The sequence below is a fragment of the Bathycoccus prasinos genome, assembly GCF_002220235.1.
Source record: "Bathycoccus prasinos genomic : Chromosome_15".
Taxonomy (NCBI): domain Eukaryota; kingdom Viridiplantae; phylum Chlorophyta; class Mamiellophyceae; order Mamiellales; family Bathycoccaceae; genus Bathycoccus; species Bathycoccus prasinos.
This window is the reverse complement of record NC_023994.1, coordinates 324,908-349,527: the sequence shown is the minus strand read 5'-3', so window position 1 is coordinate 349,527 and position 24,620 is coordinate 324,908. Positions and strand designations below refer to the sequence as shown.

Here is a 24,620-nt window from a genome sequence, read left to right as displayed (position 1 = left end):
CGGTAAAGTGTACTGCCGCGTGTGTGTGCATGCGCGTCTTTGCTAAGGCTGCGCGTGTGCGTCGTCGAAGTCTTATTTCACTTTCCTTTCTTTCCGCGCTTTTGTTTCTTCAAAGAACTTCTTCCAAGCTTCTTATTAGGGTTTAGAAACCCTAAAAACTTTTTACTTGTAAAATTCTCCCCCCGCGGTAAGTGTTTTTCTCCTCATTGCAGAGGAGAACGAGACGAAGAAGAAGAGATGACGACGACGACGAAAAGACGCGACAACACCAAAGGAATGCTCGCTATACTTTGTCTCGTTTTATATTGCTCTTTTGTTTCAGCCCTCTTTGATGATGATGCGCGAGAAGAGGAAGAAGGATCATCGTCACATTTCTCCCCAGGAAACGAGGAGCCGCGTGGAATGGATGCGCGGGATCTGGCGAATAAAATCCTCTCCGGCGGTAAAACCACCGCTAATGTTCCTCAACCGAGCGACGATTCAAACGAAACCGATGATAAAGATGAGTTTGATGCGCATCGCGACGCGTTCGCGTACCTCGAGACGCCGAAATCGTTCGACGAGAGCGCGAGGGATGAAAGCGTGGACATTCGGAGGCACGAGGCCATTCTGGACCACATTTTGAAGGTTGAAGAGGAAGAGGAAAAAATGACGGAGGAAAAGCGGAAGGAAGACGTCGAGGAGCGAGACCTTTTGCCATCAGCAGTATCGTCTTCGAGGAGGAGGAACGACGGAGAACTTAGGAGCAATGCACGAGAGCAGCATCGATTGGACAGTCGCTTCGAGGATTGGCTTCGTAAGTTCCCGGAACGAGCGAGCGCGTATTGCGGCGGGAAAGATGACGAGACGGAGGAGGCGTTTGCTGCGGATGCTCCATCGTCGTCGTCGGAAAAGTTTAGGTTGTGTCCTCAATCGTTCGCGCGGGAGCGGATTTATCTGGAAAACCTCAGACGGGTGGAAAGGCACAACGAAGCCGTCGAGCGAGGGTGGCCGACGGAGACAAAGTTAGAGCTGAGCGTGGATAATCAGTTCGCGGATTTGACGAAGAGTGAATACGAGAGATTGATGAGCGAAAACGGGATGAGGAAAAGCGAGGAGGTGACGGCTTTGAAAAACCAGCTGCCTTTTTGGAGAGACAAGAAGAACGCGGAGGAGGAGGAAGAGATGGAAGAGGATTTTGAAGACTCGAGCGAGAAGAACAACGTGGTCGCCACGAAGGAGATGAAGAAGTTGACGGCTGGGTCGTACGCGATTGCCAGTTTAGGACAAAGCTCTGAGGAGAAGATAAAAGATAATCAAAGCGGTTCTTCTTCTTCTTCTTCTTCTTCTTCTTCTTCTTCTTCTAAGAAGGGTATTTTCGGTAAAGTTGTCGAGGAAGTAGACGACGAGAAAGACCAATCCGGACCGACGCTGGAGGAGTTGAAACAAGCAATCATCGACGATGCGAACGAAAACGAAACCATCGAAAGTGCCGTTCGCGAAGTTGGTGGTGGTTCTATCGAAACGACTAAGAAGACGGAGAACATTTTATCCAGACAGTTCCCAGAAAAAGAACGCGAGGCGGTCAACGCGAGAGTTATCATCCCGAAGAAGATGCAAAACGCCGCCGGGGTGAAGAAATTTTCCCTGAGTGACATCGAAGACGCGACGTTAGATCCGGAATTCGTGAAATATGCGTTTAAATACGACAAAAGGTCCGAGTATTGCGGCGACGACGACGATTCACAGTGGCCTTGCGAAGTTGCGTTTCGAAAGCAGGACGTGTTCCTCGCCAACGTGAAGGAAATCGACGAGCAAAATAGACTAGCCAAGAAACGAGGATCGCACATGCGCAAAGGCATCACGCGATTCGCGGATTTGACGCAAGATGAGTTCGAAGACACGCACGCGACGTACGTGCCAAAAGAACATCAAGAGGATAAAGCCGAGAGAGAACACAGAAAGGCGAGTAAAGCGAAGAAGGATAAAATCGCCGCCGAGGCGTCTGCGAAAGGCGGTTCGAGAAAGTTTGGCAAACACAACCATCACGGATTGTTCGCGAACAAAGAAGCAGTAGTTTCGGTAGAAAACGAGAAAGATGTTTCCGTCGTCGCGAACAAAAAGGGGGACGACAAAACGACGACGACGACGACGACCGATTCGGTGACGAAAGAGGAATTCGCCTCGAAAGAAGACGAGGACGAAGAAGATCAACGACCAAAGAAGGAAGCCGGAGAAGAGGAGGAAATCGAAGAAGAAGGGGAAAATGTGACTTCCTCCTCTTCCGAAACGTCTTCTTCTTCTTCTTCTTCTTTCAAGAAGAAAGCTTCCAACGCGATGTCGTCGAATAAGAACAAGAAAACCGTCGTCGTCGTCCAAGAAGAAGAAGAAGAAGTTTCGGAGGCGGAAGTAGGAGAGAAAGAAGAACGGGACGAAGAAAAAAAGACAAGCACCAGAAAGCACCTCTCGAAAGAGCAACGCAAAGAACAAGAAGAACGCGCGAAGAAAATGACCCCGGACGAGATCAAGAAAGCTCGCAAAGCGAACAAGTTGAAGAACGCCAAGCAAGGCATCGCGCGCGAGCTCCCTCAACTCGGCGAGATCACCAAGGATGAAAACTTGAAGAAAAAAGTCGTCGATAAGTTCAACTTTCAAAACGAGAAGAACGAATCATCCGACGAGGAAGCCGAAGACAACGAGGCGTCAAACAACGTCATCGACGTCCAAATTCACGAGTTCAACGATCCAACTGCGAACACGACGACGTTCAAGAAACATTTCGATTGGCGAAACAAAATCGATATTGGTCCGGTGTATTCGCAAGGCGCGTGTTCCGGGTGCTGGGCGTATTCAACGGTACAAGTCATCGCAGATTCAAAAGCAATCAACACCGGTACTCGACCGGATTTGTCCCCGTATCACTTGTTATCTTGCGATACGCTCGATTCTGGGTGTCACACGGGTAACATGGCGACCGCGTACGCGTGGATCGGCGTCCAGCGCGACGGCATCTTGCGCTCGAGAGATTTCAGCACCGACATAACGTCTGCGGAAGAGTGTCCGTTACCGTCCAACTTAGGTTCGAACGGGGAAGTACTCCCCGAGGCGCAGGCTCCGAAACCGAAAGGAATTGGTATCGACGGGTACTGCGAAATCGCGCCGTTAGAAGGCAAAGATACCATTTTGGCTTTAATGCGCGCGGTGAAGCAACAACCCATCGCGGTTGGATTGAACGTCAAACCGTTACAATTATACGGCGGAGGTTTAGTCCAAGTCGCCGATTGCCCTCCCGCTTCGACGGATTCGGTCACCGCAATCAACCACGCCGCAGTTATCGTCGGTTGGGGCATGGACGAAGCCGCCAAGAAACCGTACTGGTTGATCAAAAACTCCTACGGCGTCGATTGGGGAGAGGACGGCTACGCGCGAATCGCCATGGAATTAACCGAAGGCGGCGCCTACGGCGCTTGCGGTTTATACTCCGAGCAAAACTACCCGTTAACCGATGGAACCAGTTGCGCCGAAGGCAGCGATAAGCGATGGTCCGAAATCCAAGGCTCCGAAGGTGACGTCTACTTGATGCCCGATTACGTCCTCGTCCTCCCCAACGGCGGCGGTTTGCTCACCCCGGCAAAGTTCACCGTCTTTGGCCACGACGTGACCAACTTATTAAAGTACACCTCGGTGTTCTGTTTCGTTTCCTGCATCGCGCTCATCTTGATGGAAATCGCCCAGTGCATCCACCCAGAAATGGAAAACTGGGGAACCACCGCGACGAGCAATAGTAATACTCCCTCCTCCGGCGGCGAGCGCACTCCTCTGGACGGAAAATCGACCGTCGAAGAGGCGCAAAAAGAGACCCTCTTGGCGAAGAACGACGACGAGAAGACGAAGAGTCACACCCTCGCTCGAGGGAAAAAGAACACCACCTACGGCACGAGCGAGAACGCTTGAGAATAATAGTAAACGAGTAGTTGTAATAGGAACGGTAGCATCGTACGTATTAACGACGAGCGCGGCTTCACACCCTAAGAAAGAGACACCCCGCGGCTTAAAATGCCTCAAAATCTTCAGAAAAGAACGCAACACATACGCGCCACGTTTACGAAGAAACGATGACGTCGAACCCTGCCATTTGATCAAAACGAGAGAGATTGAGTCTTTTTTGTCCTTTCACTCGAACACGCGACGCATGAGAGCATCATCCTCGCGCATCTTTTTCCTCCTTTTCCTTTCCGTTTCCGTTTCCAATGTTCGCTTTGAAGTCAACGCCGAGGAGGCTTTGACGGAGGATAACGGCGAGCTCGGCTTCGCGAAACAGTTCAACCCTTCACAGAACGATGAATACGATAACCAGGAAGTGCACATGTATTACGGCTCGTTCGGGGGCGCGTCAAACTGCGAAAACTGCCTCGTCAAAGCGCGATGGCTGGCGGAAAAATTGAGGGTGGACACCTTGCACGTTCCGGCGTGTAAACGAAAACCGGGGGACGAAGAGCAATTTCCAACGATGAACCCGATGGAGTATTTCGACGAGAGGAGTTTACGTTCGTGTAACAGTAAGAGTGCGGTTCTCGCGATGGATGGGGGTGATGGCGATACGTATGATTCGTCGTTGGCGTCGCCGGCGTATTCGTTCAACGTGGAAAGTTTAGGAAGGAGGATCACCGCGGACGCGGTGAACGGGATGCCGTGTTTCGAGCTCGTCGAAGGGTGGTGCGAGATTGAGAAGCACCGTCTCGGGGAGTATTTAATACCGAAGCATAAGTATAAAGTTGAGTGGAAAGTGGTGACGTCGAATTTAGAGGAAGCGAAAGAGAACGCCGGTCCCGGGAAGGAGATTTATTTCGCCGGGATGTACGATTTCGAGCCGGTGGATCCAAAGACCGGGAAGAAGTATCCGAACGTGTGGCAGAAAGAGGCGCAAAGGTACGTGAAAGGCGAGACGGAGAAGTTAGGGTGGGCGGATGAAGCCGTGGAGAAGAGGCGAAGGGAGCGAGACGCGGCGAGAGCGAAGAAAGCAGCCGAAGCGAAAGAGAAGAATTTTAACAAGGACCGCCACGACAAAAACAACGACATCAGTACCTTTGGGTTATTGCCAACTGGTGAAACGCTCGGACGCACCGTCAATCAACAAAACATACCGCGCAGAGATATGTTTTTAGCTCGAGAACAACAAATTAGACAGCAGCAGTTGCAAGCGGAACATCAACTTTCCGAGGAGACTTTTCGCGAGGCGTGGAACGAAAACGCAAACTCGAACGCCAACAGACGACGGGCGAGAAACTTATTAGCGTTTAGCAGCATCGAACCGTGCTATTCGAACGGGAACTTGAACGATGAAATCTACGAAGAAGCGAACAAAGAGATTGAAAAGTTAAAGATTGAACCGAGCGACACGTTGTGCGTCCACTGGCGCCAAGAGGATTTCTTGTGGAAGAGAATAGGCAACGATTTCGTCAAAAACGTCAGCTACGCCGCGGAAAGAATCATTCACAGAGCAGAAGCTTCGAAATTGAAAACCGTTTTGTTGTTGACGAACGACCCGGAGGTGTACCCGGACGACAAACGGTACGACGGTCGCGTCGCGGTGAACACTTTGCGAGGCATGTTGCACGAAATCGGCGGTTTACGCGTTGAGTGGTCCATGCACCGGAACGAACCGGACAAGAGCAAAGCGATTTACATCGACAAGGCGACGTGTTCGATGATGGTGGATTTTATCGGAACCGGCAAGAGCTCGTTTACGGCAACCATCATGGACATGCGCCAAACGCACGAGTTGTGTTTGATTGACGATCCGAAAGACGCGCGGTTGGGTAGAAAAAGCAATCGTAGTATTAATAGTACAGAAGGGAACGCGTTAAAAACAACAGGAGAAAAATCGGCGGCGTCGCCAGGGTTCAAGTATAAGATGTGTTTGAAAGAACAGTACGGCGGCGTCTCCCGCAACCATCGATCGCCGTTCATCTTCCCGAGTGACGAATTCGAACACCCGATTCAGGCGGTGGAGACGCTCTTGGACAGCCATACTAAGACCCCGTCAACGAACGATGACGACGATTCAGACGACGACGATGGGGACGAAATAGACTTAAGAGGCGGTCCGGAAGTCGTGGACGAGTACTTGGCCGAAAAGGAGATCAAGACTTTTAAATCGAAAGAGAAAAAGATCGAACCGGAGGTTGAGAAAATAAACCACGACGAGTACGTGCGAGAGTACCAAGAGGAGAACCAGCAGTCGAACGCGATGAAGGAGTTTTCAGTTCTAGATCCATCGATTAGCTCAGAGGATTTGAAGTTAGATTTGCGTGAGTTGGACGACGACGCTTCGGTAGAGTGCGATCGGTGTTACGCGGCGATGCCACAATCAGAAGTCGCGACGCCAAACGCCGAGATTTGGTTGACGACGCCGTCGTGCGAGAAGTGCGGAGTGCAGCTGTTGAGAGTGCAAAAACAACGCGCGAATCAAGGAAGCGAGAAGAAGAAGAAGTAGTAGTAGCAGTAGTTACGCGAGTAGTAGTCAAGTTTGAAATGTGATTGATAATAGTGATTTAATTAATTATAGAATAACGAAGAAACGTTTACGCTTGTAAGATTGGCTCCTGTCCTGGAATTAACTGGAAGCTCGGCGTACTTTTCGCGATTTCCAACTCGGACTCGTCCATGTCCGCTTGAATTTGGTCGTACAAAGGCGTGGACATGTATCTCTCCGAGGTGTCCGGAAGCATGCACAAAATCGAACTGCCTTTTGGCGCGGATCGGGCCACTTTCAAAGCGCCGCTAAAGGTTGCCCCGCCGGAGATACCGGTAAAAATGCCCTCCTTGGACGCTAAATCTTTCGCGCACTGCATGGCATCCGGTCCGTCGATCGGGATCAATTCGTCGTGCAAGTCAATCCCGGATTCCAAAACGAGCGGGATGAAATCTGGCGTCCAACCTTGAACCGGGTGCGGCGTAAACGCCGGGTGCGACCCGACCGGCGCGCCGGACGGCTTTCTCTCCGTCTTCGTCCCAGACGCCAACAACGGCGCCGCCGACGGTTCCAACAAACAAATCTTCACGTCCGGTCTCTTTGCTTTCAACGCCTTCGCGACGCCGTGAAACGTCCCGCCCGTGCCGTACCCAGTCACAAAGTGCGTCAAATTCTTCCCGCTGAAGTCTCTCAAAATCTCCTGCCCGGTCGTCTTCTCGTGAAACTTCCAGTTCGCCTCGTTTTCAAACTGACTCGTCAAAAACCATCCGTGCTTCTCCGCCAACTCTTCCGCTTTCTTCACCATGCCGGTGCCTTTCCCGCCTTTCGGCGTGACGATAACCTTCGCGCCTAACATGCGCATAATTTTACGCCGTTCGATCGAGAACGGTTCCGCCATACAAATGACGCACGGGTATCCTCTTTGCGCGCACACCATCGCAACCGCAATACCTGTGATAGAGAGAAAGAGAGAGGAATAAGATTCATCGCGTTTGGGTGAATTCTGGGTCCGAATTGAAACGCGCGCGAGGGAAGAAAAATATCTCATCAAATCGCCTAAACCGCCTAATTAAACGACACCAATCCGATCAAAAACCCATCCAAAAGTGCGCGCTTAACAAACAAAACGTACCCGTATTCCCACTCGTCGCCTCGACCACGGTCATCCCGGGTTTCAACTTCCCGCTTTTTTCCGCGTCTTCAATCACGGCTAACGCCAAACGATCTTTCACCGACGATAACGGGTTGAAGTATTCGCACTTGACGTACAACTCGACGCCGTCGGGGGCTAATTTGTTAATTTTAACAACCGGCGTGTCGCCGATTAAAGAGGTTATGTTCTCGTGGATCACGGCTTTTGGTGCGAGAGAAACTTTGGACGTTCGTTTGACGGTGGTTTTTACCGCCCGTGGGCACGTGGAGATGGATTGGGTGAATGATAACATGGTTGATGTGATCGATCGATTGAATCGGATTGTGGCGCTTTTCGGTCCAACTGTTTTCTCGAAAAGAGAGGAAAAACGCGAACGAACGACGATAATGTCAATGCGAGGAAGGTAAACGACGCTTAACGTGTGAAGGTGGTTTCAATCAACAGGCGCGCATTGTTTACAGTTTCTCTACGTATCTCGCTCTGACTACTCGCGCTAAAATACTCTGATGCGTCCGTATATTCTTAATCCGCGTAGAGGGTACTCTCGGCGAGTTTTATCTTTCCCGCTTTCGTGCTCCTGTTTTTGTTCGCGGACAACATTGATTTTTCTTCGTGTTCTCCTTCTTTAGTATTATAGCTGACGTTTGAATACTCTCGTTCTTTTTGTTCGTCGTCACTTTCCGCGGGTAAGACTATTCGTAAAGGCGTGGTTCTTTGGACGTCTTTCAACGCGTCCGAGGAGATTTTGCTGACGTTTTGCTGATTTTTGTTGCTTTTGTTCGAAGAATTCGATTCGCCTTCCAATTCGAATAAAGTCCTTCGGTACGTTCGAAACCATTTGCGAGGCATGAAATCTAATCGATCAATCATCGTCGGTTCGAAAATAGATTTCAGCATTGCCACGTGATTATTCTCCCAGTTGCCGTCGAATCCGTGATACAGTCGACTCGGCGCGTATTTTTCAAACGCGGTGTCCTCGTGAACGTGCCAGTGTTTGAGTTTGGATCGTAATAGTATGACTTCTTCTTTTTCTGCTTTTTCTTCCGCGTCGTCTTCAACATCTCCTAATTCTATCGCGTCGATGGCATCTTCCGTCGCTCTCGATCGCGCGCGAGAGTCTTCGTACGCGAATATGTCGTCTGATGAATCGCTATCGTTACTCTTACTTTTGTCGCTCTTCCTACTAAAACTTTTGCGACGATCGTAGTAAAACGTCGGCACTTTCCTCTTCAAAACCTCCATCTGTTCCTCAAACTTCGCCCCTTCTCTCAAACTCGCATCTTCCACCATCCTCACTAAATTCTTCACCGAAAACGTCTCCATCGTCTCTTCGTCGATTGGTTTCAAGAGAAACTTCTCCTGGCGTCTCGTCTTTTCAATTTTCCTTTCCTCTTCAAATCGACGCATCAAATGCCCAAACCTTCCTTTCACCCCGTACGCTAACTCGAGAAAGTGTCTGTAATCGTCCCGGTCGCCTCGTATCGCGCGTTCCATCCGTCTCGATTGCTTCGTCGCCTCTTTCTTCCACACGCGTATTTTCTTCTTGGCGAGTTCACACCTGTGTCGTCTGAATTGCTCCGCTATTCTGTGGTACCCGAAATGTCTCAACGTCGGGTCTGGGAACCGTTTCGCTTGTCTCAGAGCTTTGCGGTATAAAAGGAGCGTCTGTTTTTGCTTCGTCCGTTCGTTTCGGTGGTTTTCGTGTTCGAATAATCCTCCTTCGACGTAGTTTCCGTTCGCGCGTTTCTTGTTGAGTAAATCCAACAAACGCTTCGTCTCCGTTTGGTCGTCTTTGGAATGTTGCACTTGATAGCTCCGAGAGGAGGAGGAAAACGAAGACACGAACAACGAGTGGTGAAGCTGTTCTCCTTTTCCTCCTCGTAATCCTCCTAAAAGGCCTCCGAAGCGACGGCACGAGGACTTCATGCGCGAATAAACAATGCGCGTTAAATTAATGGCACATTGGCGTCAGAATTTATCCGCTTTAGGAGTCGATACAAAAGACGCGAGAGTACTCACACGAGACGTACATTCTCCCAGAATGCGAGGGGACAGACAGAGGTGGATGCTCAAAACCGCGTGCGGGTCCGTCGTCGCCGGCGCGTGCGGGTATTACGGTACGTTTAGTATATCTTTCTTTTCAATCCAATCGAATTGAATTTCCCCGGGACGGGTTCCGTCGTGCATTTGCGTTGCGTTTATTAACCTCTCTTTCTCTCTCTAAACAGTGGTGCACGCGATCAGAGACTCCCCGAACTACCGGAAGTTTCAAAAAGCGACGACGCGATACGCGACGGCGTTTTATGCCCTGAGTGAACTCGTACAAACGATCGCGACGGATGTGAGTGATTTTGTCCTCAACGAGGAGGAGGAGGAGGAGGAGGAAAGGAACGTTCGAGCGGAGAGCGAAAGAGGATGCGGGACGACGACGAAAACGTCCGAGGAGGAGGACGAACGCGAGGAGCAGCAAATGCGTTACTCTAAACCGGTACCGAAACGATTGCGGCGAATGTTGCGGTGCGCTCAACAGCCGGAGGTGATGGAGGCGGTGTCGGATTTTATCGCCGTCGGCGTGATGAAGAGCGTGCAAAGAGCGAACGACATCGGGGCGGGGATTTCTCTTTTAGCGCCGAATAGTTCGAGTAATAGCGATGATGGTGGTAGTGGTAACGGGGGTTTGCGTGTGTTGGAGCAGAGAATGGCGGACTTCGCATCGCGAGTGACCGAGACGGTGTTGAAAACAGAAGAGAGCGCTTTGAGGTTTAACTCTATTTTTACGAATTGCGTGGAATCGGTGGCGACAGTGACGAAGAAGGCGCTGACGTTAGGTGTTGGAGCGGAGGAGGGAGAGTCTCCTCTCACGTACGAAACCGTCGCAGACTTGGCCATGCGAGAAATCGAGAAGCGTAAAAAGTTTCTTTTTGATCTCATCGACGTCGGCGTGCGATCGTTCGTTTCGGAAAATCAACGAAACGAGGCGAATCCGTTCAACGACGTCATCAAAGCGTTAGAGACGAACCCTCAAATCGGATTCAAATTGATCGATTCAGTCGCGACGAAAGTGGTGGAAACCTACGTAGCGGAAACACACAAGAGCGGGTTCGTCTCGGAAATGGCGAGACAATCGAATAAGAGGAGAGGCCCGAGAAGTCGCGGATCGATCGCAGATCTACCCGCGGAAGAGTTTCGCGCGAGCGCAAGTTTTGCGATGGAAAAACGATTGTCCATGGGAGAAGATCAAGAAGGACAAGGACCGAAGAAGAAGAGCGGATCGCCAAAGACGCCGTTGGAAAGAGCGTTGGCGCAACAAAGACGAAGAGAAGAGGGAGAAATCAATGAAAACGACGATGATGAAGAAGATCAAAATGGAGATAAATCCATCCCGGGAGACTCCGCCGGAGATGTTCCAGACCAAACGCCTAGATTCAACGGGTTACCGCCTCGTAGACCGTCCAACGCGAACCTCGCCGCGGAACAACATCCCACAACGGGCGGCGGAAGTGGTGGGAACTTTCGAACGTTCGAGGGCGAACTGGCGAAAGATCTATTCGACGTCGTGAGAGCGACGCCGAATTCGCGGAAGTTCGCGGTTGAAATGGCCACGCAGTGCGTGCGATCGGCTACGAGTGCGATCGTTTTCGCGCTCGTCGACGTCGTGCGCGTCGAGCTTCGCAAAGTGTCCAGAGGCTTCCACGACTGGATCCAAACCGGCCCGGAGTTTGACGGCATCATCGATATTCGCATGATATGGGCGAAACGCATGATGATGTTCGCCGTATTCCTACTCATGATACGCGTCGTGTGGAATTACGCCGTCGGAAACGACGTGCTTTCTTAGTTTGAGAAATTATTTATTAAAACTTTGAACAACTGCTCCATATTTTGCGCTCTACTATTGACGACATCATCGCATCTTTTGCCGCAATTTCTTCAACTCGTTGCAATGTCGCATCTCGTACACTTTCCCTTTCTCTCTCTGATCTCTGGAATAACTCCTCAACATCCTCTCTTTCGTCCCTCTCTCGAACAAGCACGAGTTTTCTAACATGCCTTGATAATCGCGTTCGATCGTTTGCTCCATGCGTTGTCGATTGAACGTTCCCGGGGTGAAACTTTTATCAAAATGCGCTTTACTCTTCACGTAATACGGCACGTCTAACTTTTTCGTCTGCAATTTCGTCTGATACCCGCTGTTCGGTGAATCCGGAAAGAGTTGATAGTGCACTTCCGGCGCCGGCGAGAACGCCCACAAGAACAAAAACAAAAGAATCGGAATCATTTGCATAAAGTTCCTCGCAAACGTCGACGCTAAATGTTCCGGTTCCGATTGATGGTACTGTCGTCTACTGCTATTATTACTTCTATTCTCTCTCTGTCTCTGCTGCTGCCTCGCCCTTTGCTCTCGATGCGAGTGAAACCCGTGCGCGTGAAACCCGTTCCCTCCGAACGTTTGAAACCTCACCCCGGGTATACCTCCGCCAAAGAACATGTTAAAAATCTCCCTCGGATCGATATCGTCCTCAAACCCACCAAACGGCGAGTGCGCTTGCCCCGCGTGCCGCCTCCGCATCCCACTCGCCATACCTTGCGGCCCTTCCTCGCTCCCGTACCTATCGTACGCCGCCCTTTTCTCCGCGTCCGACAAACACGCGAACGCTTTACTCACAATCTTAAACGCCTCCTCCGCGCCCGTCCCTTGACACTTATCCGGGTGAATCTTCACCGCTAACTTCCTGTACGCCTTTTTAATCTCGTTCTCCGTCGCCGTTCGCGAGACGGACAACACCGCGTAGTAATCGTTCTTCTTCGATGTGATATCTTTCATCAACTTTTCTTGTTCCGCAGTCCCTTTGACGTGCGCGTCTTCGCCTCGTTTCGTCGACTGTCCACTCGTCGTCTCTTGCGCCGTGCGTCTCGCACTCGCCTCTTTCGCTCGCTCCCCAGGATGAGGCGAAGACGCCGCGAACCCTTTCGCTCGTCGCTCTGAAATCTCCCGCGCTAACTCAGCAACCTCTCGCGCCAAAGACGAGGAAAGTTTCGCGGCTTTCTTGGCAAATTTCAACGCGGAATCCAAATCCGACGCGCACGTCGCCGAGGCAAGTTTCGAGCGAGAAATGTCCAAACATCGAGACGCCTCGTCCGCGTTCATTCTGTTTTGCGCGTCTTAATATGATATCTCCGCTGAATAATCGTCGAAGGAAACAACTGTGCGCTTTGATAAGTGTTCGATGCGTGTGTGTTCGTGAGTGAGAGCGGAGAAGTTGTGACGTGCGATTGGATTATTTGACTCGAGTTTTGAACGGACAGAGAGAAGAGAAAAGAAGGAAGCGATGTATCGGACGTCGCGCGTTGAGAAGAGTCTGTTTCTCTCTCTTTTTGGTAAGTTTTTCTGAATCTTTACATTTATTACGACGCGTATAACTCGCCGCGTTCGTATCGCCAACCGTGTGGTAAAGGGCAGTCGTTGTCGAGGAGGTATTGTACGCAGTCGGTTTGGTTGTATTTGTGCGCGTAGCGTACCGCTTCTTCGTCCCAAGGCGCTTTGGCGGTTTCGTGTAAGTACCTCAAACAGTCCAAGTGGCCGGACTCGGCTGCATACCAACACGCACTTTCGCTATATTTATCAAACTTACGCTCAACAAGATATTCGAGTATATGTAGATGACCATATATAGCCGCCCTTGTGGCAGTTCTCCAATCCCAAGGCGCTTTGACTTCTTCGTGTAAGTATTTGAGGCACTCGAGATGACCGTTTTCGGCAGCGTATGCACACGTCCACTCATCGATAGGACACTCATTTACAACGCAATACTTTACCATTTCCAGATTGCCTTGTTCTGCGGCCCTATTAATCGTCATATGATCCCACTCACACTTTTTCTCCTCTCGCGCCCACTTGAGCAACTCGAGTTTATTCGTTAGAGCAACTCGAAAGCAGAAATATGGTTCGTCGTACAAGTATATTCCCGACCACAACGATTTATTCTCCCAAGCAAACTCCAACGTAGATATCGACGACATCTCTTTCACTTTAAACTTCCTTTTCAAATCATCCGCGCGAGACGATCTCTTAATCAACTTTCTCGTTTCACTATTCACATCGTACAAGAATTTCACGTCCGTCGCATTCAATCTCGGAACGATATGCGTCAAACTTATATCGTCGTTCTTCACGACCAAATCCCACAAAGAATCTCTCTCACCAACCTTCCTCTTCCTCGCTCTCGTCACGACGCCTTCCCCAGACAACAACATGGTGCTTTGTGTGTTCTTGCGCGTCTTCTTCTCTCTCGTTTTAGTTGTGATTCTTTTTAAAAATTCCAAAGCGCAAAAAAAGACTGAAGAAAAATCGATCAAAAATGCACAAGAGAAAGGAAGCGTCGCGCACGAAGATACGATTTTACGATAGTATTAGAGCAAAAGTAATAACGGTCATTCAAAAACGAACAAACTCTCGTGCTTTTTTTCCTTCTTTTTTCTCTCATCTTTACTCTATGCCTAATCTCAGCGTCACCGCTAATCTGTGCGCGTCCAAGCCTTCGACCTCGGCCATCTTCGCCACGTGAGGGCCTAAATTTTCGATGCCTTCCTTCGTCAACTCTTGGACGGTCATGTATTTAATGAACGAGTCTAAGGAGACGCCAGAGTACATGCGACTGAACCCGTAGGTGGGTAAGACGTGGTTGGTTCCAGAGGCGTAATCGCCGACGGATTCTGGGGTGTATCTTCCCATGAAGATGCTTCCGGCGTTGTCCAAGGACGGGAGTAAACTTTCCGGGTCTTCGACGTTGACGATTAAATGTTCCGGCGCGTACGCGTTGGAAAACTTGACGACTTCGTCCATGTCTTTCACGACGACGCAGTAAGAGTGGCTCAACGCTTTTTCCGTGATGTCTGCTCGCGGGAGCTTGTTCGCTTGCACTCGAACTTCTTCGACGATGCGTTCGACGTTTACATCCGGCGTGACGACCAAAATGACTTGCGAATCCGGGCCGTGTTCGGCTTGCGATAACAAATCCGCCGCCACGTGGCTCGGATTTGCATCTTTATCCGCGACGACTAACACTTCGGACGGTCCCGCCGGCATATCGATCGCGCACATCGCGTCGGAGTTTTGCAAATTCATCTTCGCCGCGGTGACGAATTGGTTCCCCGGGCCAAAAATCTTGTCCACTTTCGGACACGTCTCCGTGCCGTATCCCATGGCTGCCACAGCTTGCGCGCCTCCGGCTTTCAAAATGTGCGTGACGCCTGACTTTTTCGCGCAGTATAAAACTTCCGGGCAAATCGTCCCGTCTTTCAACGGCGGCGTGGCTAAAACCACAATCGGACACTTCGCAATCATCGCCGGCACGGCTAACATGAGCGCCGTCGACGGCAACACCGCGGTCCCTCCTGGAACGTACAAACCAACCGACCCGATTGGTCTCGCCACTCTTCGACATCTCACGCCAGGCATAGTCGTCACGTCCACCTCTCCCGTGTTCAACTGCGCCTCGTGAAACTTCTTGATGTTCTCAAACGCCACGTCGAACGCTTCTTTCACGGTAGGGTCCAACGACGGTTGCGGAAAGTTTTCAATCTTCTCCACCAAGGGCGAAGGCCTGACTTTATCGAACTTTTCCGTGAACTCTAAAACCGCGGAATCGCCTTCGTCTCTCACTTTATTCACGATTGGGTCCACGATAGATGCGATGGAGGTAAAATCCACCCGCGGTCGCTTCAGTAAGAGCTTTTGCTCTTCTTTGGATAATTGATCGTAGTGGTGTGTTTTGATGGTCATTCGATCTGTTTCCGTCGTCGCCATCATCTTTACCACCGCCCCTAAACCGGTTCGCGTTGTTCTCGTCGTTGTTTTCGTCGTTCCTTTGCTGATCCGTTGCGCTCTCGAATTTGCCGCCGCCGCTCGTACCGCGCAAGAGGAAGATGACGATGACGACGTGATTTTGGATGCGGACGACGCTCCAAATTGGCTCAAGCTTCTCTCCATTGATGTTATAAATACTTTCCAACGAAACGCCACCAAAAACAACACCAGAAAAGCAGCAAAAGTGAAACGCTTCTCTTCTCTTAGTAGGAGTAGTAATTTCTCTTCTTCTTCGTAACTCTGCAAAGAAGCTCGTACTGATGAAAGTGTGGAGAATGCAGAGAAGGACAGCCCTTTATTGTGCTTCTTTTTTGCACTGAAATTTGAGAGTAAGCACGAAGCACTCACGAGTAAGAACGAAGCACTTATAAAGCTAAATTTGAGTAAAGCTTAAGCACTTAAACCCTAAATTCTTAGTACGAATGCTTACTCCCTTTTCGAGCGAGGAAAAAGATCTCTCCGACAGAGAGTTATCCAATATCTTCACTTGTTACAGGAGAGACATTTGCCTCGTTCGTTTTACGACTCTCTGAACACACAAACAAGAATCAGAGAGAGAAGCGAAAAGAATGGCAAACACTGTTTTGATGGCGCGCGGGGTGGCGTCGACGTCGTCGTCTGCGTCGTCGTCGTCCTGTTCTTCGATGAGAACGACGACGGGAGGAAGAAGCAACACACGCAGCATCGCGAGTAGGAGATGGAACGAGAAAGAGCGACAGAGTTTTGTCGATAGGAGAAGAAACAACGCGGCGACTTCATTAGCGGCCATCGCAGAACCTGGCACGGAAGGGTACGTGGAAAACGAGACGGAGATTACGTTCCCGTTCGTGAAAATCGTCGACCAAGAGGAGTTGAAGTTGTGTCTGATCATGAATGTGATCGACCCAGCCATCGGGGGGGTGCTCATCATGGGCGATCGAGGCACCGCGAAATCCGTGGCAGTTCGATCATTGATTCAACTTTTACCGGAGATTGACGTGGTGAAAGGAGACGTGTTTAACTCCTCGCCGACGGATCCTCAGTTGATGGGTCCGGACGTGAGGGAGAAGTTTCAGAAAGGCGAAGCGCTCGAGACAGCGAAGATGCGCGTGCCGATGGTGGAAGTGCCCTTAGGGACGACGGAAGACAGAATTTGCGGGACTATTGACATTGAAAAGGCATTGAGCGAAGGACGGAAAGCGTACGATCCGGGATTGTTGGCGAAAGCGAACAGAGGGCTATTGTATATCGACGAGGTGAACTTGTTGGACGATTCGTTGGTGGACGTGGTTTTGGATTCCGCCGCGGGCGGGTGGAATACCGTCGAACGAGAAGGAATATCTCTGAGTCACCCGGCGAAGTTTATCATGATTGGATCCGGGAACCCGGAGGAAGGCGAGTTGAGACCACAGTTGTTGGATCGTTTCGGGATGAAAGTCAGCGTCGCGACGGTTTACGACGTCGATAAGAGAACGGATTTGGTCATGAACAAGATCAAGTTCGACGAAGACCCGAAAGCGTACCAGGCGGAGTGCGCGGACGAAACTGAAGCGTTGAGAGCGAGAATTCAAAAGGCGAGAGACATTTTACCGTCCGTGACAATTTCGAGAGATATTCAGTTGAAGATTTCCTCGGTGTGCGCCTTGGTAGACGTGGACGGTTTGCGAGGTGATATCGTCGTCACGAGGGCGGCGAAAGCCTACGTCGCGTACGAAGGCCGCAACGAAGTCACGCAAGACGACGTCGAGAAGGTCATAGGTCCGTGTTTGTCGCACAGATTGCGCAAAAACGTGACGGATACCATGGACGGCGGCTTTAAAGTCAAGTTGGGTTTCAACAAGATTTTCAAAGGCGACGCGATGGATTTCACGCAAGATTCGAAAATCATGGCTGAAATCATCGAAGAAGGCGTGAAAGAACCGGAACCGGAGAAGAAAGAAGAGCCGGAAGAGCCGAAGGAGAAGCCGAAACCCAAAGCTGGGGCGTGGGATCCGAGCAAGATGTTCGGTCGCGGGCGCTAAAAACCAAACAAAAAAGACAGGTTTGAAAACAAATTTTTATTAATCACAAAACACGACGACGAAAATTCACCATTTCATTTTCTCTCTCTCTTACTATGATGATGATGATTTGACAACAAAGCTAATAAAATACACCCTCCTTACTACGACGAACACGCGTCCTATCTATGATGCGTTCTTTTTCTGTTCTCACTAAAAGTAGTATCATCATCATTTACTCGTATCAATTATAAACGGGTGCTGCAAACACTCGCCGGCGGTTATTCTTCGTTCGGGATCTAAAATGAAAATCTTCTCCAATAAATCGCTCAACTGTCTCACTTTTTTCCTCTCGAAATCGTCGCCGCCGTGTTCCACGCACACCGCGTTGAGCATCGATTCTAAATGACCGGTTTTGTTCGCCGATAAGGTGTTGTTGTCGAAGACGCGAAACATGGTTTTTCCGGTGACTTTGTCGACTTCTGCGATCCGTAAATTCTCGTCTCGGTCGAAATGTTTCTCCTTGAACGCGGCTTTTCTTAAAACTTTCTTCGGCACCGCGCCTTTCATTTCCACGAAATACTTCAACATTTCGTTGTTGCTTTTACCCGGAAAACAAATCTTGCCGACGTATAATTCGTACAGGCAACACCCGACGGCCCATAAATCGATCGGAAAGGAGTACGGTAAACCTAAAACCACCTCTGGCGCTCGATAAAATCGACTGGCTAAATACGGCGTCAACTCGTTGTCCGCGTTGAATAACGCCGAGCCGAAATCGCATATCTTTAACACGTTCAGTTGGTCGTTCACTAAAACGTTGTCCGGTTTAATATCCGCGTGAACGATGCCACATTTTTGTAAATGCATCAAAGCGACAAACAACTGTCGAGCGTACACGCGAACGGCGGAGATGGAAATGCCGACGTCTCTGCCAAACTTCTTCGCCGCTTCGCGCAAGTTCATGGAGAGCTTTTCAAACACTAGAAAGACGTGGCCACGGAACTCGAACGAGCGATGGAACTGAACGACGTGTTTTTTACGCTCCGGGTCTCGATCGGAGAGTTTCTTTAGAATGGCAATTTCCGTTTTCGAGGCTTTTCTCATGGTTTCGTTGTTTCGAATGATTTTAATCGCGACAAACGCCGACGACTCGCCATTTTGAGATTCCATCGACAAATCTTTCGCTTTCAAAACGGAGCTGAAAACGCCTTTCCCGAAATTCGTTTCCATGACTTCGTATCGCCCGTCGTCTAACTGCTCGCCGAGTTTAGCGCGGTAATACCCGTCGATATCGTCCCAGTTATCTTTTAACGCTTGAGAATTGTTATCGTTTCCTCCCGCTGCGGCGGCGCCTTTGTGCATCGTCGTCGTCATCGTTTTCGTATTCCCAGTATTCGCAGCAGCGGTGGTAGTAGTAGTGGTAATATTCTCCTCCTCGTCGCTCTCGCCGAACATATCCTCCGAGTCCGAGTCGAACATATCCTTCTCTTTCTTCTTCTCCGGGATCGTCTTCGCTCCTCCCGCGTCCACCATCCCGTCCCGTTTGCTCTTCTTCGCTTCGTTCGAGTTCTCATGAACATCCTCTTTACGAGTAGTCGTAGTAATAATATTACCACCGCCCATGGTCTCCACAATCTCTCGTCGTCGTTTCCGTCTCTCCTCCATCTCGCGCGCCTCTTCCTTTTCTCGCTCGAGTTCCGGATCGAGTTCTCCGAGTAAAAATTTCACCTGTTTTTCATCCATCGCAGTATCCTCGTTCATTGTCGTCATCGTCGCGGAAATATTGCGCCCCGTGGTGGTCGTCGTATTGCCACCATCGTCGGGTAAAGTTTCGTTGCTGTTATCGTTCTTTAGTAAAGAAGAAGAAGAAGAATAAGAAGAAGAAAATCTTTCAGCGTCAGTGCGTGGAAAATGTTGGTTTCGATTCGTAAAGCGGCGCGACGACGGAGGAGGAGGAGACAAAGAATCGCGACGACGTAAACGACGACGATCCTCGGTGCGATGACCACCTTTACGGTTATTTGTAGTGTCGTTGGGGGTGAATCTCCCCATGAGTACGATGTGTGTTTCTCTTGTTTTTCTTAGGAGTAGTGTGACGAATTCTTTCTGAAATTCTCGTCGGTGTGTTTGTTAGTAAAAATAGTGATGAAATAAAGTTTTGTCTCTCTTTCTCTCTCTTTAATCTAAGAACGAGTTATCTTCTCATTGCCTGTTCTGAAACTGCTTTGTGTCCTTGACAAACAAAGCGTATTCTTCGTCCGTTGGTTCTGGGCACCCTTTTTCGAGCATGTAGTTTTCGCACTCGGGTTGCTCGAAGTACCGAGCGCAAGCGGTGTATCGCCAGTAGTTAATAGGCACTTTCGCCTCTTCGACCAAGTATTTGAGACAATCGAGTCCGCCAAACATTGCAGCGCCTCCGACGCAGGTGAACTTTCCCTCAAGCGATATCTTTCTTTCTTCAACGAAATATTTCAAGATGTCCGTGTGACCAAATTGTGCTGCCAGCATTGCCGCTTTTTCTTCCGTCTCTCGCGAAGGTTTCACTTTGTCGACAAGAAATCGAATACAGTCGAGGTGTCCTTTAATAGCAGCTTGTCCACACGCCTCTTTTTCATCACACGGGCAATCATTAGAGAAGCAGTACTTCAGCATCTCGAGATTACCTAAAGATGCTGCCTGATTAATCGTCTCTTCATCCCATTCGCAATGTTTCACTTCTCTCGCCCACTTGAGAAACTCGAGTTTGTTCGTTCCAGCAACTCCCGCGCAAAACCAGGCTTGATCTATCACGTTTCCTTCCCCATCTTTCTCTCCCCAGGGTATGTTATTCCACGCCCATTCTAACGTCGAAATGGATGAACATTCGAAAACACTTACACCTAATTTCGATACGTCTACCCCGGCGTACGTAAGCACACCCCGACTCTCTCCGTTCACCTCTGAAAAGAAAAACCGATCTGTCCTATTCAATTTCGGAATCACATGCGAGACGAACACATCCTTGTGATGCACCACCAACCCCGTCCATATCTTGGTCGGTCCAAGCTTCAACCTCTCCATATCCGCGGCGAGCTCTTCTTTCTCCCTCTTCTTCTTCCTCTTCTGCGCGCCGGATATCTTCTTCCCCATTTTATATCTCTCGTTTGTTATCGTCCTCTCGTGTGTTCCGTGTATATTTATTTTTAAGGATTTCCAAAATTAAGCCGTTACGAAACACAGACAAAAACAGAAAAAAGAGAGAGACGTATCTTCTACGTCTCGCTCTGAATGCTCCTAAAATTTCGCACGCGCGTACATGTATGCCTTCATGTTCTTCGTGAGAATTTTCAGCTCGAGAATCATCGCGACCGAGCAGATACAACAGATGTACAGATATAAAAAAACAAGGGAAAAAACACTCGCATTTTGTACGAAAATTCCGCACAAAAAATGGACGCGAGACTTCTTCTCTTCCCGGGCATTAAAAACATCCAAAACTCCGTCCTGATACAAAACCTCCCGCACGACAGCACCGAACGTTCGCTCCAATCGTTATTCTCGGACGAAATCGGCGACGTGGTCGATTTACAGATCCCGTCGGATACGAAAACCGGGAAACCGTTCCCGTTCGCGGCGTGTGAATTTACCGATCGCGCGTTGGCGGAAAGTGCCGTCCGAAACGTAAACGGGAGAGAATACAAGGAGAAAAAAGTACGGATACGGCTGTTGGAACACGCGGAGTTCGGGAGAGACGGGTGTCCTTTGACAACGACTGGAGGACAAGGATTACAAGGGGATCTGTTGGAAGGATTGGAAGGAGGCGTTCTGAGAGTGACCGTAGTGACGGAAAGCGAGAAAAGACGAAGAGAGTTACAACAACTCGATTTGAACAGTTACCACCCGTCCGTTCCGATTGGACTTACGGTTGCAAAAGTAGCGTCGAGTTTAATGGCTCCAGCGGGCGGGTTTAGTCAACCGACGGATGGGAAAGGCGCCGCGATGGACTTGTTGTCGAAACGAATCGGCGATTTGACGCCGACGCAAATGTTCGACGTGGTGAGAGAGTTGAAAGAGATGGCGGAGGGGGATCCGGTTGGGACGAGAAATTTGTTGAGCGCGAATCCGCAGCTGTGTTTAGCTGCGTTCCAGTGTCAGCTCGCGTTAGGGATGGTGAAGGTGCCGATGATTGCTGAAGAGCAGCAGCCTCCCGTTGGCGTCGTCGCGCCGATGATGCAACAACAACAACAACAACAACAAACTCCGATTCCGACACCGCAAGTAGTCAACGTAGCGCCGCCGCAAATGGTGGTAAGTAGAGGCGCACCACCGCCGCCACCGCCACTGGTACAGCAACAACAGCAGCAACAACAACAACCGGATCAATCGCAACTCTTAGCCCAAGTCATGGCGTTGACGCCGCAGCAAATCGCCGCGCTTCCGCCGGATCAAAGAATGCAGGTGGAGCAATTACGACAGATTGCCGCCGCGCAAGGCATGATTTGACCTGGTTCGTTCAGAGACCAAAAATGGTTCGGGGAAAAGTATTAATAATTTTATCACTAGATATTGTTGTTTTCATTAGAAGAAACTGTAATTATTCGCGTGTGTGTGAGAAGAGAGAAAGAGAGAGAGAGAGAGAATGATAAAAACAACATCGCGGACCAACGAAAATTCTTTCAAAATTATCATCGAAGGAATGTGAATGACGATAAAATCACGACTTTGCACAAGCTCCAACGGATCTTTCAAACGAAGTGACGAGACAAACACTATCGGACACATTCTCGAGATGGTTATGATTCTTTTTCAATCGTTACAACTTCTTCTTCGAATTCGAAACGAACGCGAAATCTCTTCTCGTTTTCCTACACCTAAACGTACTGCCCTTTGCCTCGCGGCGAGCGCTAATATATTATGATTTTTTCATTTGTTTTTCGCTTTGTACTTCTCGATCGACGGCGCGACTGCCAAGTGTTTCCTACTATGTTTTAACCCGTACCCACCTCCTTTCTTCCTCTTACCTCCGGCAAATTCACCCAAGCCGCCTAAATTCTTCCCTCCTCCTTTCCTTTTACTATTATTACTCTTCGCCGCGGTCTGGTCGTTCCTCTCCTCCCACGAACTCTTCCTCAACTTACACGGTCTCGACCCAATCCATTTCCCGTGCACCTCTTTCATCGCTTTCGCAAAATCCATCGAATCCATCATCGAAACGAACCCGTACCCTTTGCTTTTCATCGTCTTCTTATCTCTCACCACTCTCGCCTTGGCGAACGAGCCGTACGCGCTAAACGCCTTCGCCAACTGCTCGTCCGTACACTCCGGCCCTAAATCCCCAACAAAAATCCTGTAATCGTTCGCCGGCCATTCCGAGAGGGTGTTATCGATCCATTTCTCCCCGGCGACGTGTCGCGCGACTGGTTGTCCGACCGTTTTTATCGAATGTTGCGGGCCGAGCGCGTTCGAAACCTGAGGAGGAGGAGGAGGTGGAGGCTGAAAATTTGGTCCAATCGCCCCTCCAAAACCGTCGTCCTCCTCCTTCTTTTCTGGGGAAACAGGTCGTCCTCGAGGTTCAAACGCGTCCGCTTTAATCGCCGCCGGTGCGCTGATGACTACCCCGGCGTTTTTCCGGAACTGAATCGGAACTTTGTCTTCTTCTTTCGATTCTTCTTTCGCGTTCGTTTCCTCCAATTCCTGAATTTCAGATTGGAACAAAGCGAACTCGTCCATCGTCGTCTCTCTCTCTCTCTCTCTCTCTCGATTTATGAGAGATGATGCGAGAATGTGTTGCTTCTTTGCTCTCTCTTTGGTCTTTCTCTTTCTCTCTGTCTCTCACTTTTAAGCGCGTAACAAAGCGCGTGGTATATTTGTGAAGGGAAACTGTTTGTCTCTCTTTAGGGGAAAATGTGCCTAAACTACTTTCGAGAAAAAGGGTGCCCAGAACCAACGGACGAAGAACACGCCGAATACAAGAAAGCAAAAGCTTCCGAGCAGCAGAGTAATGGGTATGGTTAGAGAGATACTGGTAGAGACTTTTGTAAAATATTATTCGTGGCGGAACCGCCGTCGTCACCCCTCTCTTCTAAACTTTTTTTCTTTCTTTGTTTTTGTTTTTGTTTTTCTCTCTGCTACTTCCCTGCGTTTTGTCTGTTGTTTCGTCTGTTGGTACATCTTCTCGCTTCGCTTCGCGCCTCTCTTCTTCTCCTTCTTCTTCTTCTTCTTTCATTCTCCTCTCTCCCGCTCAAATCAGCTATTTTCAGCCGCCTTTCTTTTCTCTCTTTTTTATCCTTCCTTTTTTTCTTCTGTTTCTTCTTCTTCTTGGAAAAGTTCTTCCTCTTCGACGTGTTCGAACGCGCAAAAGGGGTCCTCGCCGCCGAAAGTATTCTCCCCGCTGTACAAAACGTACAAAAACCCGTCCTCGTCTTTATTCTCCTCGTATATCGTGCTCATTAAACTCGCCGTCGGTGGTAACTTATTGTTCACGAAGATAAAAATCGCCTTCTCCGCGGACAGTTTCACTCGTTTCCGAATCACGTACACGAACTGCCCAACCGTCAAATCGCTCGGAACGAGGTACTTCTTCTTATCCAAATCCGGGACGTCCGATTTCGGAGACTTTTCCACAATCACAGGAATTCTGTCCGGATATTTCACCCGTATGCGGTTCGATTCGAACGATCTTTGTTCTGTTTGTTTTATGTGTATATAAAAAAATGTCAGCGCTCATCTCGTCGCTTGTCAAGGCACCACAAAGTTTCGAAACGATTGGAACATCCGAGAACGCGAGGAGAATATACTCAAATCGTACACTCTCGCTTCCTCCGAGCGCGTTCGTTCGCAAAGCCGCGAGATACCAAAACGACGACACACACGCGTTTAAAAATGAACGCTAAAGAGAGGAAACGCGTTTCTGTGTGCATAAAGTGAGCGTTACCTCGCGAGTGTTCTCGTTTAAACTGCGACTGCATCATATTATTATCTGCGTCGTTTCAGAGATGATTACCCGTTTGTTTGTGTGTATAATAACGTATGATATGCAAAAAAAGGAAAACGATATAAAATCGTATACCAGTACACGAAAGAGCAAAACGTCGTTCGGTGTTCTCTCCTCTCTCTTTCTTTTCCTTTCTCGCGTGTTTTGTGTCCGCGCTTAAACGAAAGAGCAGGAACACAACACGCGTGCGT

General features: G+C 49.5%; 14 protein-coding genes across 14 annotated transcripts; 5 read left to right on the top strand and 9 right to left on the bottom strand.

The window, feature by feature from the left end:
* Positions 1–237: 237 nt before the first annotated feature.
* Bathy15g01870 (predicted protein) lies at positions 238–3,933 on the top strand (the record flags this gene model as incomplete). The annotated part of the gene is made up of 1 exon (XM_007508684.1): positions 238–3,933. The coding sequence occupies one exon, from the start codon at positions 238–240 to the stop codon at positions 3,931–3,933; it is 3,696 nt and encodes a 1,231-aa protein (XP_007508746.1).
* Positions 3,934–4,171: 238 nt separating this feature from the next.
* Bathy15g01860 (unknown protein) lies at positions 4,172–6,475 on the top strand (the record flags this gene model as incomplete). Its single annotated transcript, XM_007508743.1, has 1 exon — positions 4,172–6,475. One exon carries the CDS (start codon positions 4,172–4,174, stop codon positions 6,473–6,475), a length of 2,304 nt encoding a protein of 767 aa, XP_007508805.1.
* Positions 6,476–6,563: 88 nt separating this feature from the next.
* On the bottom strand, positions 6,564–7,899 carry Bathy15g01850 (cysteine synthase; the record flags this gene model as incomplete). The annotated part of the gene is made up of 2 exons (XM_007508753.1): positions 6,564–7,405; positions 7,587–7,899. 2 exons carry the CDS (start codon positions 7,897–7,899, stop codon positions 6,564–6,566), a joined length of 1,155 nt encoding a protein of 384 aa, XP_007508815.1.
* A 230-nt stretch (positions 7,900–8,129) lies between these two features.
* Bathy15g01840 (unnamed protein product) lies at positions 8,130–9,533 on the bottom strand (the record flags this gene model as incomplete). The annotated part of the gene is made up of 1 exon (XM_007508864.1): positions 8,130–9,533. One exon carries the CDS (start codon positions 9,531–9,533, stop codon positions 8,130–8,132), a length of 1,404 nt encoding a protein of 467 aa, XP_007508926.1.
* A 115-nt stretch (positions 9,534–9,648) lies between these two features.
* Bathy15g01830 (unknown protein) lies at positions 9,649–11,445 on the top strand (the record flags this gene model as incomplete). Its single annotated transcript, XM_007508739.1, has 2 exons — positions 9,649–9,724; positions 9,836–11,445. The coding sequence occupies 2 exons, from the start codon at positions 9,649–9,651 to the stop codon at positions 11,443–11,445; spliced, it is 1,686 nt and encodes a 561-aa protein (XP_007508801.1).
* A 66-nt stretch (positions 11,446–11,511) lies between these two features.
* On the bottom strand, positions 11,512–12,756 carry Bathy15g01820 (predicted protein; the record flags this gene model as incomplete). Its single annotated transcript, XM_007508895.1, has 1 exon — positions 11,512–12,756. One exon carries the CDS (start codon positions 12,754–12,756, stop codon positions 11,512–11,514), a length of 1,245 nt encoding a protein of 414 aa, XP_007508957.1.
* Positions 12,757–13,013: 257 nt separating this feature from the next.
* Bathy15g01810 lies at positions 13,014–13,862 on the bottom strand (the record flags this gene model as incomplete). The annotated part of the gene is made up of 1 exon (XM_007508695.1): positions 13,014–13,862. One exon carries the CDS (start codon positions 13,860–13,862, stop codon positions 13,014–13,016), a length of 849 nt encoding a protein of 282 aa, XP_007508757.1.
* Positions 13,863–14,094: 232 nt separating this feature from the next.
* Bathy15g01800 (histidinol dehydrogenase) lies at positions 14,095–15,597 on the bottom strand (the record flags this gene model as incomplete). Its single annotated transcript, XM_007508913.1, has 1 exon — positions 14,095–15,597. The coding sequence occupies one exon, from the start codon at positions 15,595–15,597 to the stop codon at positions 14,095–14,097; it is 1,503 nt and encodes a 500-aa protein (XP_007508975.1).
* A 464-nt stretch (positions 15,598–16,061) lies between these two features.
* Positions 16,062–17,474, top strand: Bathy15g01790 (protoporphyrin IX magnesium chelatase subunit ChlI; the record flags this gene model as incomplete). The annotated part of the gene is made up of 1 exon (XM_007508889.1): positions 16,062–17,474. The coding sequence occupies one exon, from the start codon at positions 16,062–16,064 to the stop codon at positions 17,472–17,474; it is 1,413 nt and encodes a 470-aa protein (XP_007508951.1).
* Positions 17,475–17,684: 210 nt separating this feature from the next.
* Positions 17,685–19,217, bottom strand: Bathy15g01780 (serine/threonine-protein kinase prp4; the record flags this gene model as incomplete). The annotated part of the gene is made up of 1 exon (XM_007508706.1): positions 17,685–19,217. The coding sequence occupies one exon, from the start codon at positions 19,215–19,217 to the stop codon at positions 17,685–17,687; it is 1,533 nt and encodes a 510-aa protein (XP_007508768.1).
* A 441-nt stretch (positions 19,218–19,658) lies between these two features.
* Bathy15g01770 lies at positions 19,659–20,585 on the bottom strand (the record flags this gene model as incomplete). Its single annotated transcript, XM_007508882.1, has 1 exon — positions 19,659–20,585. One exon carries the CDS (start codon positions 20,583–20,585, stop codon positions 19,659–19,661), a length of 927 nt encoding a protein of 308 aa, XP_007508944.1.
* Positions 20,586–20,885: 300 nt separating this feature from the next.
* Positions 20,886–21,938, top strand: Bathy15g01760 (cleavage stimulation factor subunit 2; the record flags this gene model as incomplete). Its single annotated transcript, XM_007508749.1, has 1 exon — positions 20,886–21,938. One exon carries the CDS (start codon positions 20,886–20,888, stop codon positions 21,936–21,938), a length of 1,053 nt encoding a protein of 350 aa, XP_007508811.1.
* A 420-nt stretch (positions 21,939–22,358) lies between these two features.
* Bathy15g01750 (RNA-binding protein 42) lies at positions 22,359–23,165 on the bottom strand (the record flags this gene model as incomplete). Its single annotated transcript, XM_007508804.1, has 1 exon — positions 22,359–23,165. One exon carries the CDS (start codon positions 23,163–23,165, stop codon positions 22,359–22,361), a length of 807 nt encoding a protein of 268 aa, XP_007508866.1.
* A 552-nt stretch (positions 23,166–23,717) lies between these two features.
* On the bottom strand, positions 23,718–24,403 carry Bathy15g01740 (predicted protein; the record flags this gene model as incomplete). Its single annotated transcript, XM_007508827.1, has 2 exons — positions 23,718–24,121; positions 24,370–24,403. The coding sequence occupies 2 exons, from the start codon at positions 24,401–24,403 to the stop codon at positions 23,718–23,720; spliced, it is 438 nt and encodes a 145-aa protein (XP_007508889.1).
* Positions 24,404–24,620: the final 217 nt, after the last annotated feature.